Here is a 20,521-nt window from a genome sequence, read left to right on the forward strand (position 1 = left end):
AGTCTTCTTGCGCCTATTTGCCCCATAGGGCCGCAAGCACACCCGCCATCGGACCCGGTTCTGGGCATCCCTTTCCAGTTGGGACACTCTTCAAAGTAACCCCCCTCAAATCTAGCGCACATATTTAAATTCTTCTCTGCCATGCTTCGTTGCACTTCTGGAATTATTTTTTTGCAATGCCCATGTGCTCCATCGGTACGGACCTTTTGAGGGTTTATACGTTTTCAAAAGGTATCCCCTTGATGATCCCCTTGAGCTTAGGGAAAAGAAAAAAGTCACATCGAGCAAGATCAGGTGAATGGGAAGGTTTTTCCAGGACGGCTATGTTCTTCTCGGCCATGAACTGTCGGATGCGAATGTTGTTTGTGAGCAGGTGCGCTGTTATAGTGAAGCAGACGACGGTAATGACGAGCTGAGGGGCATCCCAGAAAAATCTTTCCACCAGTGCATAAAAACACGATAGAGGAAGATGAAAAGTGCATTAGACTCAAAGGGGAATAATTTTTAAAGGAGAAACCCCGTAGTTGTTTGGAATTAAAGCAATTGTAACACCAACAATGTTACTTTTCAGACGCCACACGACACTCGCGCTCACCTTCGCGTGCACGCACATACATCCAAAGAAGCATGTACAGCTAACCCGCACGCGACGGGGATACAAAGAAAGTGTGAATAAACCGATGAACGAGCAACAGAACTGCAAATGAGATAACTTCTTGCAATTTACAGTCAATCGGACATCTTCGTTGCTGTCGTCATCATCACGCATCATCAATCAGAAATCGCCTACACCAGTTAAAGCAACGTGAATATCCCCTACTATTTAGTTTTCTTTTTGTTTCTTTCAGTTCTTGATAAAAACAATGAAGTGCCATTTTTGTCAACTCAGAGCAAAACCACAACGAAAGACAGACTGCCAAGGTGATTTTTATTTCAAGACATTGTGTACACTTCTGTGTCTTATAATAATATATTTCATAACTATTCCGTGTGAGATCTGTCGACTTCAAGACATTGTAAGGCTATTGTGAAAATAACATAGCAGCGAAAAAAACTTCACATGTTCGAAGCATCTACTTTATCCACACTAATCTTTTGCGTCTTCTTTTTCATACCCTCAAGCATACAGAACCATAATATTCCATGTGTTTTTTTACCTAAAAAGGTAATTTGGTTTTGAACTATTTCGATGGTTAATTCACTAAAACAAACATTCTTTTGCTGCTAGCAGTTAACAAGTATTTATACTTCTGTAATTACTATAGCAATATTATAATTTACTGTCTTTTTATAGTTTGCTCTCAGTGTATTCGTAATTCTATTTGTTTTCTGATATCTGTGGCATGCGATGAGGGTTTGGCAGGTCAAGTGCTAGTCTGAGGTCACTGCGCAGCTCCGCACACGGCGTTGAAGGACGCGATGCTTCGGCAAGGGGAGGGCAAGATGGCGCAGTCGAAGGACTTACGAAGAGCAACGAAGTTACTGCACGATTCACCGTAGGCTGTCAGCTTACACTTGTATCTGACTCAGCTTTATTCTGCAAAAGAAAAAAAATAAAGGTTGAGTGGGGCAGGCGTGGAATATAGGAAAAGAGATTAGCGATAAGTGCAAAGTTTTTCTCGCTATACCTTTATCAGAAAGGCCAGAATTGTGAGGACGGACATACATACAGACGGAAGGACGGACTGACAACAAAGGAATAAATATAACCCTAACAGATATCTAGATTTTGTTGTTTTTTTCTGGTTTTGGTTTCCTTCATAGGACTTACCTTTTCATTCATTTTTCTTTGTTTCTTGTTTGTCAGATGACGTTTACTATTTCTACGATGACCCGAAATTTAGTAGGATTTTATACACTTGACGAGATAGAATTCTTCGAGTGAAACGATGTATAACGAAATAAATGTAACTGATACAAAAAATTCAATTTAATAACAGACTAATTAATATGCACACAAACAAAGGATACGTTTATATGATATAATAACATTTTATATAAAAAAATCAAGAAACTTCTAAACAAACCGAATTAGGGAAAAGGATCACTCCTCTATACAAGGAGGAAACGTGCAAATTCCATACAGACAGAGGTCTCAAACAGGAAGCAATTTGTTTCTTATCGACTTTAAGTTAGAACACACATATATAGATATAAGGACAAAGTGAAAAAATCACCACGAAGGAATTATTAAAGAATTAAAGAGCATCAGAGAAGAAGAATGTCTAGATTTTATATTGTATATAAAAATAATTATATATATATATATAAATGAAAGGAGCTTCCAATTTAAAAATAATAATACAATTTAAAAGAAGACAGCAAAAGAAAGACTAGAAATAAAGAGGAAGTGTTGACTTTCATTTGTCAGTCTTTCATTTATCTTCATTTTGTAAAATTTTCTGGTACAAACTAAAATGTAACCCTACTCGCAAAGGCTTGGTAGAAACTGTGATGGTGCAAGAGCTCCTGTCCTGTATCTACCATCAAGAGTCTGCACCACGAGGGTCTCCGACTGAGACAAGCACTGCGCGACTGAAGGCGTCGGATTGGCGAAACACTGCAAAGCCTGCAAGTATTCTAGAAAAAAACATGGTCGTAACAGTGACTGTGTGGATAATGCTCTTCCACTCTTTCCATTTTCTGCTCCCCGCCTCTCTTTCTCTTGCCGTGATATAGCCGTAGTTGCTGGCACGGCATTAAACACCAACCAACCAAAAAGCCTCTCTTTCTCTCTAACTCTTCTCACTTTCGCTCACTCTCTCTTTCTCTCTAACACACATACTACACTTGAGTGTTGTTTACAAATCCACTTGTACACATTTACACACGCATTTCTTCTAGACTGTGTTCAGCTGTATAATCATCCACCCGTGTCGGGATGTTCGGAGACACTTACGGGCCGTGTTGGTGCACAGGAGAGTGGTGGCGCTGTCCATGGCCCGGATGTCAATGCCCAGGGCATACAGTCGCTTGGCAAAGGCAGGACAGGAGTCGCTCACGGGGGTCAGGCACGAAAATAGCTGGGTTTTAAGTCTGTTTAATAAACCGATAAATAAATAAATCAATCAAAGATTTACAGTATTTATTGTCTTTTTTGACGCTTGACCCTTTGAGGACCGTAAGTATTATATGCATATAATTTTAGTTATTCTGACATATTTAGGGGTAAAATGACCTGTAGATTCCAAAAATGTTTATTTGAAACGGATATTCCCAGTTTTTGAGATACAGCATGGGACAAATACGTCCCTATGGTCGGCAAGGGAAAAGTGTCATAAACAATGCGAGATGTGGGTACTATCAATATTTTTATCCGAATAGCAATCAAACATTGTACTGTTGTTATGGAACATCAGAAATGATATGACATTGATCCGTCTTTTATTTTAAAATGTTTGAATGCTATCTGGGAGACACACACACAAATATCAGGGAAAACTCAATATTTTAACTTTTTTACTTCCTTTGAACCAATTCGTTTAAACTATTGTGGTTTTTACACTTATTTGGTTTGTTTGGGCTGTTTCTTCATTTAATTTCTTTTTATTTGTCACTTCTTATCCTTCCAATATTTTGGCTTGAAATGAAAAGTTTAAATACAAAAGTATCGGATGCATAATAAAAATATTTCTTTCGGTTCTCTTTACTTTTTTGGCAGCATTTTACTTTCTTTCATTCAACCTCGTTCTGAGTAAAATAGTGGTCTAAGGCGAAATCGTCGTTAGGCCGATTAATCAAATGATAGAAGGAATGAAGCAATAGAAAGAAACAATGATGCAAACAAACAAAACACAAGATATAGACAAAAAATGAGAGAAATAAGACGGAAAGCACAAAAGGATAAGGAAGAACTCCACAAAGCATGAAAACTGGTCGAAGATAAGGAAATTTAGTATGGAGAAGTCGGTTCACTAGCCTGCAGAAGTTGTCCGCATTCGCCATGCTGTCGCCAATCATGGGGAACCTGTCACTGAGAAGAGTGGCGTTGGGGTTCAGGAAAGGGGTTGGGTCCAACTGAGCTGCCGCGAAACACTGCAGCATCCTCTGTGTCGCTTCCCCTTCGCAAGCTGCAATTGATGTGTTTTATTGACAAATGTTAGTTGCTTTCAGTAGCATAATACTTGAAAGATCTTGCTTTTGATCAGCAATTTAAATTTTGTGGACTGTACGTAGATATTTGCTTGTGTTCTGACAAAGACAATGATAGCCATGATGATAAAAACAAAACATTAGAATGTTTTCTTTAGGAAGACCATGAACTGATCTACTGACCACTTCCACATATTGCGTCCAAATAGGCTAACAGTTGTCCACCCCTGGCCATCATGAGCTCCCTGTCCTGAAGTGTGCAAGTGGTTCTGTTCCAGGACTGCATCATTCTCAGTACACAGGGAATAATGAGGTCCTGTTTGTCCCTTGATTAAAACATACCAAAGATACTGAATAATTGTTAAACTGTAGGAATACATGAGGCTCTGGGCTGAAAATGCCTGTGGACTTTACTACACAACATTGAAGCAGTCTTTACGATGTAAGCGTGCTCTTCTTCACACATGTACAAGCAAGAGAGGGTCGAAAGCAACAAAACAGACAAAAGACAACGAAAGCGACACAATCTCACACTCTCAAGGGGTTCAACGAGTTCTAACAGCAAGTTGACCAAGGACCTGGTCACAGTACACTCTAGACGTAGTTAGTGGACTGTGTATCCAGCCTTTGAACACAAAAGACAGTATTTATTTGCCACTGATATATTAGCAATATGAATTGATATATATATATGCCACTTGCCCACGGCAATATTTTCGCTGGCGCGAGGCTAAATTCACGACTCACTCGCACAAAGCTTTTCTGAAGGAAGCGAAGTCGTAGCCTGCGGGAATGGCTCCGGTCCGGTTGCCAGACAGAAGGAAAAGCACCCCCTGGTAGTCTACCCCATTAGCTGCGAAGCACTGGGTGGGAAGCTGCTCCTCTAGACCAGTCGTGCATGGTCCAGGCTGTGGTGGCTGCTGTGGCTGCTGTGGCTGCTGAGGCCCCTGTCCTTGAGCGGAAGAAACCACAGCGCAGGCGCAGAGAGCTGCTGAAGTAGATTGAGCAGTATGTCTTTCAGTTAAATTTCGAAGCGTGCTGACTGATGATCTGATGACAAGATGGCTGACTTTACCAGACATTTTTCATGATCAGATAAAGTAAGCAAAGACCGACAAATGAAAGAAAGAGGGAAAAAAAGAATGACGTGGAGACAGAGCAGCTAGAAGTTTGACTTGAGATCGTTTTCAGCCGTGAGCAGGCTAGAACTGACATCTACCAATAACAAGCTTTAGACAAGTTAGATGATTATTCTCGTTAGAACTTACAAATGATGAAAGTTGGAACGAAGATGAAGAAAAGGTTTTATATCCTACAAGCTTTTCGTAATTTAGATATAAAGACTTTGCAGTTCTTCACATACTTTGACACTAGTTGAATTAGGCACTTTTAGTATTTGCCCATGCTTATTTCATAATCTTTCTAAAATTGTATTCAAGAATATTTGTCCAAAAAAAGTTGCTTTTTTCAGTCTAAATAACCCACATAATCCTTCCAGATGTTGGGCAAATTTTTCCAATCGTTAGATGATTGAGCACAGTGTAACAATATTCACAGCTCTGATAAGTATCCCCTGTTACCATGTACAAATCACCTAAATGTTATTATTTTACTTCTTCATATTTTGTCTAGCAGTTTATTATTATTGTTTACGAAGTCTTTCTCGTTCTGCCATATGCTGATAAGGAACAAAAACTGCGAAAGCCACGAGACAAATAATCAAACAAATAAACTCACCTGCAATTAGTGAAATAAATTGACGACTCATTGTATATTAAAATGCTGTAGTAGTTTTTCTTTTGCAGTTTTCCAAGTCTTCAATGTTTTTGTTGATTCTTCTAGGTTTCTTTTTTGGTTTCTTGGCTTTTTTTAAAGGCTACTGTATACACTATCTTTTATGAGCAGAGGTTCGCATCGGTTAGCGACCTCGAAAATGGTGTTGGAGTCGCGTGGCACTAAAGCCCTTTTAAAGAGTTAACCGCTAACCTCTCAATTAGGCGAAGATGACCTTTGGGTCAGGACGCTGCGTCACGTGACAGACAGGTGACTTAGCTCGGGGCAACAGTTTGGGAGGGTCCTCCTACACAGAGAGTTGATTGAAGGGATGTCAGCTTTCCTTGTGTAAAGTACAGTCCTAACCCCGGAAGGGTGACGTGTCAGTTGGTTCTTGGGCGGACAGCATCTACTTCCCCGCAGGCCAGTGACCATCACGAGAGGCTGATCCGCCTGCTGACCGCTTCTAACCTCTACTTTCCACAGTTGACTACTGGGCAGTCGCAGTCATTCTCTCCTCGTGTAGCTGTTGTTTGAGTTAAGAAGTTCTCGCTTAAAAAAAGAGCAGTTGACACATCTTTATTTACTGTTTTGCAATTACAGTTTAAATGTTAATTAGGTTAAGATAATTTTTATGGCATTTTGAGGACTTTTGTCTTTTTATTTCACTTAGCCAACTGCAATTTTGCAAAGTAATTCTTGTCCTCTATGCAGGTAAATGGAATGTGTTTCACCTTTAATTGTTTAGTTTACAGTAACGGTCAAGAGGTTCGTTGCTAGTTAATCAGCTATAGGTTTCTCATTATTGAAAGTATTTGAACTCCGCCATATCTGTAAAGATTACTGAATCAAAATATGATATTGACATGAATGGAAATGAATAAAACAAGATCACATTGAAAAATAAAGAGTGGAAGGAAAAATTAAACAGACCAACCATCTGCGTACATTCTTCTTGACTTTATGCTCTTTATGACATACAGTACAGCCATGTTTGTTCGCTGTAGTCTTATTGTTGTGGTGTGTGCAAAAAGCTATGCTGGGTGCTAGTAGAAACATGTAGTCAACAGGTTGAATTGCCACGTACTGAATATCCCAACGTACTGATCATCTCTGTTTCGACAGCAAGTTTCTCACAGTTCGACACAATTTATTGCTTCCCTAGAGCCAAACCATCTCGGCCTTCGGACAGTAATAGATATAAAGCTAGAGCTAGGAACAATAATTCAAATACTCTGCCAAGGGGGAGAAGTAGGGGGAGGGGAATGGGAGGCAAAGTTTTGCATCTCATCCGTCAAAAAGTGAAGGATATTATACCGGCGACTCAAAGTTTTAAGTTGAAACGACCTCTGCTGACTCACGAGGGCTGTAGACCAATCAGAACAGAGGCTTTAGTTTTATGGCTCACATAAGGCTGCTCATTAAAAACTCATTATCACTTATTGACGCTATCAACAAGGTGAGGACGTTCTCGCTTGTTGAAGTAGTAGAGGAACCTCTTTGCTTTGTGATGTGATGATCTTTTTTCTGGATTTATTTTCTTGTTCACTGTAATGACCGTCCCCTACAGTAAGAGATACGTAGAGATCCTTCAGCTTGCACTTTCTTCTTGTACCCTCGACCCGAAACATGCCATTGAGCGATATTGAAAGAAGGTCGCAAAATCCAAATTTGTCTGACAGAACTAGAATTCTATAAAAACGAATATTGTATATATCTGGCAATTCGATGCTCAGACTTGTGTTGGGTGGTAAAGAGACTGTTAATCAAAACACTTCATGCCCACTTCAGGTAAAGTATTTTCAAGTCAGATGACACAACGATGAAGCTATCAAGTTTCTAGGGTCTGCCAAATTTAAATTCAGAAATTATTTAAATACTTCAAAATGTCTCACAAAATAATCGTTAAAATTATCCATGATATGTTAATATGTTTGGATTAAGTTTAGGAATAATGAGAATAATTTACGCTAACCTAGAAATCGTTCACGTGCATGAACAACAAGCGTAGGACTGAAAATAAAGGACAAGTGCAAATTTCTAGTGAGCAAGATCACGATTTTATTATTTGCTGTTTGAAATAGTTGATTCAGTTATATAAAGTCTTCGTTTTAATTAAAAATTTTGTAAATAATTTTATAGAACAAATATCTTGAAAGGCAGGCAAAAGTTGCAGAGGAAAATGAAAAAAAAGAGTCGGTAAGTGAATGATCGAGGATAGAAGAACAAAAGCTATAAGAATCGGTGAGAGGTCAGTTATAGCATGAAGTAATACAGATGCTGAAATTTTTAGAGTATTTAATTTGTCACAGAAACCAAGTCGAAAAGTAGAAGAAGATAAACAGGTTCTATGAATGAACAAACATGTAAACTTGAGCTGTGCAAAAAAATCTGACACTATGTACACAGGGAACATCAATGATTGATGAACTATATAATGTTAATGGAAGTTTGTTTTGTGTTATATACATATTGTAAACTTTAGAATTGAATGAGAAAATGAGAAGTGATTCCAGTTTGAATTTCTTGACCATGTCGCAGGTAATTGTTCTATACCTATCACCTAAGTTTTAGCTCATTCTGGCTTCACAAAAACACGATAGTCTTTAAGATTTTAGATAAGATGCTATTGAAATATACATAGAGATGGCTTTAGGCATGATGGCATGGTGATGAAAGGTTCGGGGACAGAAACAGTTATGACTTTTAATACTTCTGTAAATGCAATCCATTTATTTGCTTTGAAGCCGAGATGAGGTCCTATGTCAAATAGGAATACAGCAATAAAACAGGATGGAAACTGCAACAAGAATGTAAGAGAAAGACATTTGGAATGTTGTTCCACTGGTTAAACCGGAAGCAGTAATAAAATTCTGTCGCTTATCTCTAAGGAAACGAACTGGGTCACACATGTCGATCACTCGATCAGCCAGAACTCTTTTGCAGGTCACCGGAAGCAGCGCACACTCCTGCTCTCTGCGCAGGCCTAAAACTACATCCGGGCACTTTGTCACAGTATCTCTTCTGGCCAGGCCGTACAAGGTCACAGCGAGTGTGATCCATTCGTATTCTGTCGACAGTAAACAATCATTATTTTTACTGTTTTTGTTGAAGGCATTTTCGCCTGGGTAACGGAAAATACATTCTAGCTTGACCCCTTCTTATTCTTTTCCCCCTTTTTTGATATATGTTACAGCATATTTTTTTTTATCCCCTGAAGTTCATCAATCTTTCTCTTTGTCATAAGCAAAAGATAAACAATCGTGTGCTTTTGGGAAAGATACCCAGGTTTGGTAGAAACAAACCAGTTTTGGATATGTAGGATGATTTAGAATATTGGCTTATTAAAGAATAATCTGCTTTTATCGCCATAAGTGACTTTTAAAAATACTTATCTAAATATTATATTACAGCTGTTTATTATAATGTTACCAAGGTAGAGTTCTGAGGCGTTTCCCTAAAGCTTTGTTGTTAGGTTGTTAGGGAGTACCTGGCATACAGCAGTGATAATAAGGTAAGGGTCACGAGTTTTATTTAATCTTGACTATCGAAAGGTGTGTTGCGAAGAAGGAAACAAATTAATGCAAGTAATTGCTCAAAATCAACGATGCGCTATCACTGTTTCTACATAATAAAGGTTCAATGATAATACTGTAGTATTCTTGACTCATAAAGATTGCGTTTCTCTGACCAGAAAGTTTCACAAGATCTCACCTGCAGATATCGGCGGCAAAGACAGCCTCGGAGATGTCCAGTGTCTGGAACTGATACTCCAGCTGCCGTAACTCCGTTGTCATGGTATTCTGACATTTCGTCTCTTCCGCGCTGACGTTTGCCGAACATCGAGCTCCTAGCAGGTAGACTTAACGGACAGCACGCGCAGAAACATTTGAGTGATTGAACATTAAACTTTGTTACAACACAGTCTCTATTGAAGCTGCTTTTTCGTACAAGGGAGGGTAGCTACGGGCTGGCAGCGCCCTCAGATAACGGTTTAGGGGTTTTCAAACACTTAACTTGCTTCACAATAAGTTCCATGCTATGCAGTGATTGTCAGAACACAGAGGCTAGACGGAAATTCGGGAACACCCTCGTGGATAATACCAAAACAGATCACTGAAGCCTTTGTTCTGGAAGTATTTTAAAATATTCTAGATCATATTTAATTAAAATCACTTACTCTTGAGTATTATAGAGTTTGAAATATTCAGAGGAAGAGGACAACAGCTAGTAAGGCAAGTCAAAAGTCATCTATTCATTGTCAGCTGTGATGGCAAGTAAATGTCATGAAAGTGTATGATTACCGTTAAAACTTCCCTCATTGGCAGCATTGTTTAAACATAGTCACTCGTCCTAATCGGGTGGCTACTGATGCCTACTCTGCGACAGGTGTTTGTGTCGTTCGGGTACATTCTGTTAAAGATGTCTGCTGGTCAAGAATACTCACTGGGGCTGTTGTCGCAGAGGAAGGCGATGGTCTCGTTGAATGACTGTAGGTCCATTCCGATAGACCCCAGAATTTGGGGGGCTTCAGGACACCCCGCTACCTTGCTTTGCATGCATTCCACCAAAGTGATTCTTTTACTGCAAGAATAATGTTAGAATATTGTTACAGTCCACGTTAAAAATAATGTTCATATTAGTCTTGGGAAGTTTTTGTCACAAAAATGATATTATGCTATCCTTGATATACCACGTGACGCTCAGCAAGATACCATCGACTGACTTTGTCAATCTCTTCTTTCCCAGAGTTTTAGGAACAGAGAAAGAAAAAAAACGAATATTTTTAACAAACAAAAATTAAGGGCAGAAAATTCGTTATAGTTTGGATAGCTTGCGTTCTTAAGACCAAAAAAAAAAAAAATTAAAATTACTCTTGTTTTATCTCTATAGCAGTTCGGAAAAGACTTGCCTGCAGAAAGCATTCACAACATCGTTCGTGTTACCAAGGAGATCGTATCTTGGCAAAGTGATGTTCGGCCGGAAGAGAGCTGAGTTCAGCCCCGCCGTGGTGTAGCATTGTCGAAGGCTGGGGACCAGCTGGTCTCGGCAAGCTGGAATAAAAATATGTTAATTATGGAGAACGAAAACTGTATCATCTTCCTCTCAAAAAGACTAGTTAGGAATTGAAAAAGAGCAAGCTTTTCTGATTGGACATTATTCATTTCAGTGAGGAAAGTAAGGTAAGATCGCTCTTCTAAGCACATACGTTTCCATGTCATTTTCGACAGGGAAATGGAGAAACAGAAAATAAATATGCATTATGGCATTGTGACTTTTCCACAACACACTAAACTACAAGAGTCTACTAGTGATTAGAAAAATGGCTTCAGACGGCTTCACAATTTATACAATATATCTATATATATGAATAGATACATGGAATACGGGTACAAGCAATCTGTAATAAATCCCAGAGCATTAAAGCAAGAGATTCTTACGATGAGCACATTTTTTATGGAGGTTCATGAAGACCTTCTGGTGGAACTGCACCACTGCGCTTTTGTCAGAGTCCGAGCAGACAGTTGCAGCAACTGCCTGAACTCTGCTCAGGAGTCTGGAGCTGCAGTCTAACAGAACCTGCTCCTTCCTAGAACAAGTTCACAGCAAACGATAGTGAAACCATCCGTGTAGTGCAAAAAAAAAAAAAAAATGCCTGCTAGTTATTCTCTCGGTTTGACTACTCTCTAAAGTTGTGATTTATTTAGAAGTTTGTTTTTTTTTCTGCCTTTCTGCTGAGTGAGTGAGTGAGTGAGTGAGTGAGTGAGTGAGTGAGTGAGTGAGTGAGTGAGTGAGTGAGTGAGTGAGTGAGTGAGTGAGTGAGTGAGTGAGTGAGTGAGTGAGTGAGTGAGTGAGTGAGTGAGTGAGTGAGTGAGTGAGTGAGTGAGTGAGTGAGTGAGTTCAAGCAATACTGACTGGCAGGCTTGTTGAGTAAAAGCAGGTAAGTCGGGTGGCTGTTTACCCGCGGTGCCATCCCGGGTTAAGCCACAAGAAGTGGTCGGCGTCAAGTGAGCTGTTGGTGACGCATTGCGTGAAGGTGTTTAGAAATGTCACTTGGCAAGCCGTGGCCTGAGCTTCACACACTCCCTGTAGGCTGACAATCACAGCGACAACAGCAACGACTGGACAAAACAGAAAGGGAATCTGCTAAACACATCTGTTGTTTACAGCGCAGATTAATTCTTCTGATGTGTACTACACAGCTTAAAGTATCTTTTGGCGTGTAAAGTGTCAGAAAATCATTGTATGCATAATTTGTATATAGTTTATATATATATATGATTTGTTGTGTGTGTGTGTGTTTGCATCGTTAACATTTAGTGCTGGAATATTTATGTATACGCCGTATCTTTAAGGTTAATTATTTTCTCCTCTGTGTTCTAATTTCCACTGCACATTGCCAATCAGTCTCATTTCTCCTCTCTATGAAATTATCTCATTTGTAAAGACGATGCATACCTTAATAAGACAAAGCCAAATCTCATCAAAAGAAATAGACATTATAGAGTGCGCAAAAAATTAAATACAAAAATAGTAAATAAACAACAGCCAAAAAAAAAAGTTAGCTCACAAGAAACAATCTGAAAACATTTTCAATGCTATGTGATAAAGACAGATAGTTAAAGAACACTATTTTGTTAAATTCATTTTATTACTTTATAAACAAGTGAACTATTTTAGATGTAGCGGAGGAATTGTAACCCTCATACTGATTGAAACAAGGCTGAGGACTGAAGGTAGTGTGCCACCATTAAATCCACACTGGTCCTGTCAGTGACAAATCACAGACATTAATATCTTTTACAAAACGGGCGTTTAAGCTGACATTTTTTGCCCCGTGCTAACACTCACCGTGCAAGATTTTAAGGTATGCCATTCCGGGGCCCAGGTGATGTGGCAGGGGACAGTCAGAAGCTGGCGTGGAGGTCACAGGTGTAGTTCCTGCTGAGGGTTGAAGATGTAAAAATGATTTTTTTTTTTAACTGGACGGTCTCGGTAAGCTGTGATGTTCGTTCGAAAAATCGTTTAACCAGTAATCACAGATATCTACTCCTGCCATTGAACTAAAACGATAAAGCAGCTCCAGGATAGACATAGCAACGTGACGTCACAGGGTCACGTGACTGGAGAGGCTTGCCTGAGGACGTCACTAGTAAACATGACTTGAGACTGGCACAGGAAGAAAACCATTCATCATTTCTCCACTGTTTGAAACTGAAACATTTGATAGGTGTAAACTGACGACAGGCTAAACATCCAAACATTACAATTGTCCATTAACACTTTTTTCAGATTTTTTAAAATTTCGACTTGCTTCTTGCCTTATTAATTGTAGATTAGTTCTTTTAACTTGTCTGTCCATTTTCCACTTTTCTCTTTGCTTCATCATTAATAAATGTTGTGTAGCAGACGTGGAGAAGATGGATCTTGTGTCAAAAGAGTACCTACAACTATGCGACATGTGTCATGTGATTGACGTATGACATAGTACAGGCCGCGAGCGCACCGTGTGTTTACCTGACGGTTTCTGATCATCGGCAACACTCCCTCAGCTCATTAGCTGCCTGAGAAGACTTTGATTAATATGTGGGTACTTTCTGACTTCTTGCTCGGAACTGCAGCTCTCTGATGTCCGGCGGCCAAATGTGAAAACAAACTCCATTTGTAAGAAACCAGATTAAACATACTCTTTCCTGAAAAAAGAGAAGTTGATAATCATGCAGTTTGAACGGTTTTTTTTTTAAAAAAAAGACCTAATGTATAATAGTATCGTACATGAAATGTTTAGGCGTCACCTGGGTTTTCCCCACTTTAGTTTACAATATTTGGAAGTTTGGATGTCTTTCCCTTTTTGTTGCAAGCGTTAATGTTTGGTCTAAAACTGCATTATAATTAACTTTCATAGTTAGCATTATCTTGCAGGACTTGTTCTTTTTATTACTTTATTTATTATTACTTTATTATTGCTTTACCTTTATTTCCTTTTTATTACTTAAAAAAATTCTTGGCTTTCTTAATTTTTTGTTGTTATTTTTGTTGTACTTCTTACTGTTAATCTTTTTTGTTACTTTGGGGTTTTAAAAAAATTTTCTTGTTGTGCTTTTCTGGTTGTTCTCTTTGCTCTTTTTCGATAATGTACTTGTTTTTCTTACTTTGATATTTATTTTTGTTATTGTTCTTCTTAGTCTTTTTTGTTATGTTATTTTTGGTCATTTAGCGTGTCTTGATTTTTTGCTGTTTTCCTTATTATTTCTCTAAATCTCTTTCGCAGTTTGTTTTTCTTAAACTTCTTGTTCTTCTAGCTCTATTCTTTTTGTTTTGTTCTTTTTTTAATGTTAAGAATAAACAAATAAATTGTTTACTAAATGGCAAATGATTTCGTTGTAGCCTTTTAAGAATTTAGAAATGTCGAGTGGAACCTTGTATTCCTCTTCCTTCATGGGATACATGTCATCGATGATAGCAATATTTCACATCGATGTACCATGCGTGTTTTTGGTGTGCGTTTCTTAAAATTTAAATGTGTATAGTAGTTTTCAAAAGCAGTATTCCTCAGCTCTGAGATCGTAGAAAGATGTTTGTAGGTTCTAGACTGCACCCAATAAGTCTTTTAGCAATATCTCGTAACGTGTAGTCCTACCCGCAAAATAATAAAGAAAATCTTTTGCACTAATTATGTTGACTTTCTTGGTTTCAAACGCAATCTGTTTGCTAAAAAAAATAACTACCCTTACTGTTTATAAGGTTGTACTTGAGAACTCCTTACTTTCGATCCATCAAAGTCATACACAGAGATGTCTTGCTTAAAAACTTTATTCGAAAGCAAATTCCTGTTTTGTAGTAATTAAAGTAACTTACTGATGTGTGGCTGCTGAAAAATAAAAACTAAATGTTTGCACGAGTTGTGTTGTCATACTGACTTTAAAAAATCATGTAAAAAATCGTTCAGATCTTTAGATGCCATCCATTTCTCCTGATCAGCTGCAGAAACACAAGAGCTTCATGCAAGGAAATGACAGCGGCAGTCTTAGTCAGTCTCTGTATGTCATGAGGCCTACTTCTCTATCGGTTTCAGATACATTTATTTTAAATTTTAGTATTACATTTAAATGTTAATTTATTGCTTACAATGAGTGACAAATACCAACAATCTAAAACATGAACTCTGATTTGCTACAGCGTCATAAAACTTTAATTTCGGTTGCATTTGAATCAATCATTCAGGAACAACCAGCCAACTACAGCGATTAATTAAATGATTGAATTAGGCAGAAAAGGACTGACAGCTTAAGAAAAAGCTTTCCTAACATTTTAATCAGTACTTGTAGGTAGCAGATCTCCCAAGTCTAGCCTGGGTTACCTCAAATGTACTCCAGGAATACTAGCCCTGAGGAAGATCGAATAAAGTGTGCTTTCTTCGGATAAAGATACTAGAGTATGGTACCCGATACCCGTTTCATAAATACTGGACACTTCTGTCAGGTAAACCTCCGTCTGTTGCTTGCCTATTATCGCAGGCGAAATGAATGGTACTTTTGGTTTGTTTGTTGTGGTGGTTTTTTTCTGTACGGTAGACTGGTTATTAAAGCTACGAAAAATATTACTAGTCTTGACTGATAAGAGCTTTGATTTCGTTGGATTACAAAAATTAAAATTTAAAACCTACAAGCAAAAAATGATTAAGAAGTCTCCAAAGTATTTTATAAGAGATCAGCATGAGGAATAATCAAGTGTTTACTTTAACACTATTGCCAAAATAGTCGCGAGCTTGATATTATTAACAATAACTATGGACATTGTCAAAATGAAGTAACACAATAAAGGAAACAGTGAACAGTTCAAATTATTAAATGGTGAAAACGTTAAAATACTTTTATTAAAATGTTATTCAGAGTATTTCGTGTGAAGCCAGTTGCTAAGAATGAAACATAATATTTAAAAGCAATTTTACATGCATCAGTTATAATACACTTCGGATTTTCACCAATCCGTTTCCAAAAAGGGTTATTTGATCCTTTTTGAACAACATTCATCAGTTTAAATAAAGAAAAACGAAAAGAAAAGTAAATAAAAAATAATACACCAAGTGAAAGAAATTACTGACACACCTGTAAACAGCAAATGTCTTTTAATAAAACAGATAGTTCTAAAATTTATGACCGTTAATGTGTATGTCTTAGTTTTTGAGAATTATCACATCTGTATCGTTTGTTTACGTTTTACTTACAGTATGCAAGGTTTGTTTAGGAGGGTATTTGCACATGAGCACTAAATCCCAAGATGGCAAAATTGGAATAGAAAAAGAGGGAAGTATTAAGAGAAACTAATAAAATAAATGTGAAAGCTTAAAATCTGATTTTGAGTAATTTTCCAGCCAGTATATAAGCATGCGAAGTCTTAGCAGTTGTTGGCTTCTAACATCGACGTAACAGTCCTAAAGACCCCTCCCTAGTACCCACACAATTTCCATTCCTACATCGTGACTGGTCACACCCTCTCCTCACTTTTCCAGTTTTGTAACATCTAGCCAGAGGTCTGAGAGTCGGGAATAATCTGACGCCACGTTGACGGGAAGGGTTAACCCGGGCTCAACGAAGACAGATAAGAGAAGCAGGATGAAGGACAAGAAGAACATTGACCCCGTGACCTGGACGGAGCTGTCGCTGGCAAAGCTTGCCCCGGTGACCCCACGTTGATTGCCGAAGAACTTGCTTGGGTTACACGTGGTGTCGTAAGCCTGCTTGACGAGGGTGGGGCAGTTGGGGGACATGAGACTGCACTCCAGCTCCCGGCGGAGGCCGATGACAGCATCTGTACAGGCCTCGTGGGTGGAGGCGTCCCACGCCGTCAGGTCGCAGTCAATCTGGCGAACGGTGATTCTGCCACACAGAAGTCACGCACACAGTCACGCAGGTAATCTACGATTCTACGACTGTCATTTTCGAAATGGATGTGGGCAAATGTGGTTTTTTTACGCTTTAAATTCTGGCGATATCTTTGGATGGCAGTTATGGGAAAAAATTCCTTACACAGTTTGGACAATATTTTGGTTAAAGATTCTCTTACGAAATTTTATTACCAAAGTTATTATGTCGAAGCCATACAAAATGTCTCTTTCAGACTCTCGTCTGCTTTATGAAAATTCTGTACAGAATATCCACTTACCAGTAGAAGCTTAATAATGCAATTTTTCTGTCACGTACACTCCATATCAGAGGCACGAATGAATCTAGATTTTCAAAACATCTCAACAACTCAGTTACAATACTGCATTAGTTACAGCTTAGAAAACTAAGCAGGTAGAACTGAAAACCAAACTGTTAAGCATTTTTGTAAGTTGTACATTTAAAACTATTGTAAAATGGCACATAACACGTTTTCAATTAAATTCTTAAACTAATTTACGAAACTTGTAAGAAACGTGAAAATGTGACCATAATCGTGAAGCACAATCATGACTCGTCTCTTACGTGCAGCTGCTCTCCATGAATCGGTCCGGAGGCAGACTTTGCTGTCGCGCCTGCGCCAGCAGCTGCAGGAAGGACTGCGTTTGCTTCTGCGTGCATGCTTCCACCTCGGGTGTGGGAGTTTCGTAGCACATCAGCCCCTGGAGGTAAACTGCAGCACACATTAAATCAGTGTCGAGGCTTAACATTTCGATCACTTCGTTCGGTTCATGCTCTTCAAGTTCTACTGCAAATGCTTATGTTCCTCATGCGATTTAACGGGATGTTCAAAGGTTAGCTTACACAACTCTGATTATCACTGCTTACATTAACTTACTCAAAATAAATTTCTTTGAATCTATTTTGGTGAATAGATGTGTTATCTTTGCTAATGTTTTGCTTCAAACAACGTCTCATGCAGTAAACAATAACAAATCGACTAGTAAACACCCCGGGTAGTTAAAATGGCGCTCTTACTGTCTTTGTGTCGACAGAGAATGCCAATTCCCTTCTCATAGGACTGCAGGTCAAAGCTACTTGTTGAAGGATTGCGACAGTTTCTGGGCAGTCATTTGTTAAAGGCTTCATGCAGTTGAGTAATGCGTCCATCTTACTGTTAAGAGAAATAATTACAAAGAAATTTCAGTGACATGTATATCAGCTGCCATTGTATAAATACGAAGGACTATTGCCCCGACATTCAGAAACGCAAGAACCGAAGCACACTGAAGGGAGACAATTCAAGTAAGGAAAAACTCGTTTATGACAGACGACCAGAATCCAATAAAATTTAAAAATCTCAATCAGGACAAAATCAAACAATTCATGGAAAACAGAATACTGTTACTTAGTCTATTCAACCGTTTAATTACCTGCGATGCTACCTCGAATGTGTCGGTGTGAGTGTATGTGTGTGTGCTTGAGTGTAGGCTGTCTCTCAAGATGACAGGATAATTTAATTTGAAAATTTTCCAGTAGATATAGTGTAAAGAAGTACACCAAATGCCGACAGTAACTCACCTACAGAAGCTGGCGACTTCGCTTGCATCAGAGCCGATTACATGTCCTCGGGATCTGTTGGACAGGAACAGGTCTGCCTTCAGGCCGTTGGAGGTGTAGCATTTCTGAAGATCGTTCAGAAGTGTAAAGCGACATGCTGTAAAAATGGAAACGGCAGGGAAGATGTCAAAATATGGCCACAGACACGAAAAGCGACAAAGTAGGCTAAACATTTACTTAAAAAGCTAGTGAAAGGTGAATCTACTCTTTCACAATCTCTTTCCTCCAATCATCCTTGGCGACACTGAACCACTACTCACGGTGAGCGCACTTTAAGTCGAAAGTCTGGAACAAAGTTTCCACTCTGGTAGCCACACTGGCCTGTCCCTGACACACGGAGGAGTTGAGCAAATTTCCAGCCTGACTGAAAACGCACGTGCCGATGGTTTGCTGGGCCCTGTAGATCACGAAGGAAAATATGAAATACGAAGAAAAAATCTGATGGCGGAAATCTAATTGTATACAAAAAGAATACCTCAGCATTCCCACACGCGCTGGCGCATAATGTAAAAAAAAAAAATACAAAATAGCATGCTAGGTAATCACACACATATACACACAGACCGTCAATGTATGTTTTTTTTCTTTGTTTGTTTCTTTCTTTCTTTCTTTCTTTCTTTCTTTCTTTCTTTCTTTCTTTCTTTCTTTCTTTCTTTCTTTCTTTCACACTCTCTCTCTCACACATACCCATACAGGCAGATACACATATAGTGCAATAGTGCATGATATAAGAATTGTTTACCTGCTTCAAGCAGTTGTTAACATTCTGTAATCATTCGTCGTACTTCAGAACCCAGGAACATAGAAACATACACACACGCACACAGACACACATATGCCTATGCAATTTACACATATACATACATACGGGCAAATTTGTTTTTGAAAAGCAGCTGGATCTGCTGGCGCTTGTCCTCCAGGGCTCGTTCCATTGGACACGAACCATAAAAATTCCTTTTCGTTCAAGTTAGAAGCTTTGACACATTCTGTTAGTAATGTCTGAAATGATGTGGCACACTGGTTCGCCTGCCTGGCCTGTCACGTGATGTGATGTCAAAGCTACCACGGCCACTGACAAACAACAACAACCGTAAAGTCTGTTTAAAGTGCTTGTCTAAAAGTGTCCACAAACCTTTATTTTTGTTAGTAACAGTCAGTCTACGATATTTACTGTCAGGTGCAGCTTCTATCCATGTGATCTCCCACAACGACAACTGACAGTCAAGGGACAAATGGCTGACTCAAAGAAATGCCTCCCAAAATTCTGAGTAAAGAATCGACATTTAAAAGAATTCCATGTCTTCGGTTTTTCTATAAAATATTACATTATATTAAAAAATCTTAAATTACATTCTTGTAAAAAAGGTTCCTCGATATATGACAAATATAATATTGATGATGACACTTTGAGACCATGGGACGTAGTATTAATTCACGGCAGTGCTCGGGTCTGCCTCGCAGCCTTCAAAATCCCTTTAACTGCACGAAAACTGTCTCTAAAGCAAGTTCCACAAAACATTCAAGACTCACCCACCAACCCACCAATAAATCTTACAATATACAACCGACACAAAAGGTGTACCAAATAAACATAAGTTCAAATATGTAAGGAATAACATTAGATATTGAAAATGTATATTTAGAAAGAGGTACATAGAAATCTTAACAAGTCAAGGTGACTATTTTACTCATGCTCTATTCATATTTAAGCACAAACGAGCAATAATTTTAAAACATTCTCTAGTCTCAGAATTGCAAATTACAAACCAGCCACGATGCAGTAAAGGTGCATGGTATTGACCCTTGAACGGCTTTCCTTTCCTCCAACTTGATGCCCTCTCTCCGATTTGCTGAAAGGTTCTGACTTTCACTGAGATCAGTGAGAGCGAGTGAAGAAATTATTTTGTACCAGTTTGCCTCCTGGATATCGCTGTCACCTTCAACGGAAGTGACCCATAGTTCAAAATTTTCCAGTCACATGTGTCTACGTCATTGAGAGCATGTGACCAAAGCCCTAAGCATAACTGTCTAGTCTGCTCGAGATGATGGATATTACAAAGACTGACTTGAGGTTCACAAGCCCTCTGGCCATTTTAGAGATTTGAGCTTGTGCTGACAAATATTTTGTTACTGTTTTAAAATATTCTTAA

General features: G+C 38.7%; 2 protein-coding genes and 1 long non-coding RNA gene across 4 annotated transcripts; all 3 read right to left on the minus strand.

Moving 5' to 3' along the window:
- Nucleotides 1–911: 911 nt before the first annotated feature.
- On the minus strand, nucleotides 912–6,041 carry LOC112557837. 2 transcript variants are annotated; one of them, XM_025227911.1, is made up of 7 exons: nucleotides 5,830–6,041; nucleotides 4,840–5,080; nucleotides 4,276–4,418; nucleotides 3,920–4,070; nucleotides 2,900–3,036; nucleotides 2,430–2,580; nucleotides 912–1,537 (listed from the first exon to the last, which is right to left on the minus strand). In XM_025227911.1, the coding sequence occupies exons 1-7, from the start codon at nucleotides 5,858–5,860 to the stop codon at nucleotides 1,510–1,512; spliced, it is 882 nt and encodes a 293-aa protein (XP_025083696.1). In that variant the 5' UTR covers nucleotides 5,861–6,041; the 3' UTR covers nucleotides 912–1,509. The 2 variants fall into 2 exon arrangements, with proteins under 2 accessions (XP_025083696.1, XP_025083694.1); XM_025227909.1 differs by having other exon boundaries at nucleotides 4,840–5,083.
- A 1,807-nt stretch (nucleotides 6,042–7,848) lies between these two features.
- Nucleotides 7,849–13,062, minus strand: LOC112557137. Its single transcript, XM_025226792.1, has 7 exons — nucleotides 12,718–13,062; nucleotides 11,782–11,987; nucleotides 11,307–11,455; nucleotides 10,778–10,919; nucleotides 10,313–10,449; nucleotides 9,580–9,727; nucleotides 7,849–8,935 (listed from the first exon to the last, which is right to left on the minus strand). Exons 3-7 carry the CDS (start codon nucleotides 11,332–11,334, stop codon nucleotides 8,791–8,793), a joined length of 600 nt encoding a protein of 199 aa, XP_025082577.1. The 5' UTR covers nucleotides 11,335–11,455; nucleotides 11,782–11,987; nucleotides 12,718–13,062; the 3' UTR covers nucleotides 7,849–8,790.
- Nucleotides 13,063–14,929: 1,867 nt separating this feature from the next.
- On the minus strand, nucleotides 14,930–20,325 carry LOC112557941. The gene is made up of 7 exons (XR_003098030.1): nucleotides 20,139–20,325; nucleotides 19,240–19,442; nucleotides 18,632–18,768; nucleotides 18,333–18,468; nucleotides 17,790–17,925; nucleotides 17,337–17,484; nucleotides 14,930–16,745 (listed from the first exon to the last, which is right to left on the minus strand). It is a non-coding gene; the product is annotated as an uncharacterized LOC112557941 (long non-coding RNA).
- Nucleotides 20,326–20,521: the final 196 nt, after the last annotated feature.

The sequence above is a fragment of the Pomacea canaliculata genome, linkage group LG2 (assembly GCF_003073045.1).
Source record: "Pomacea canaliculata isolate SZHN2017 linkage group LG2, ASM307304v1, whole genome shotgun sequence".
Taxonomy (NCBI): domain Eukaryota; kingdom Metazoa; phylum Mollusca; class Gastropoda; order Architaenioglossa; family Ampullariidae; genus Pomacea; species Pomacea canaliculata.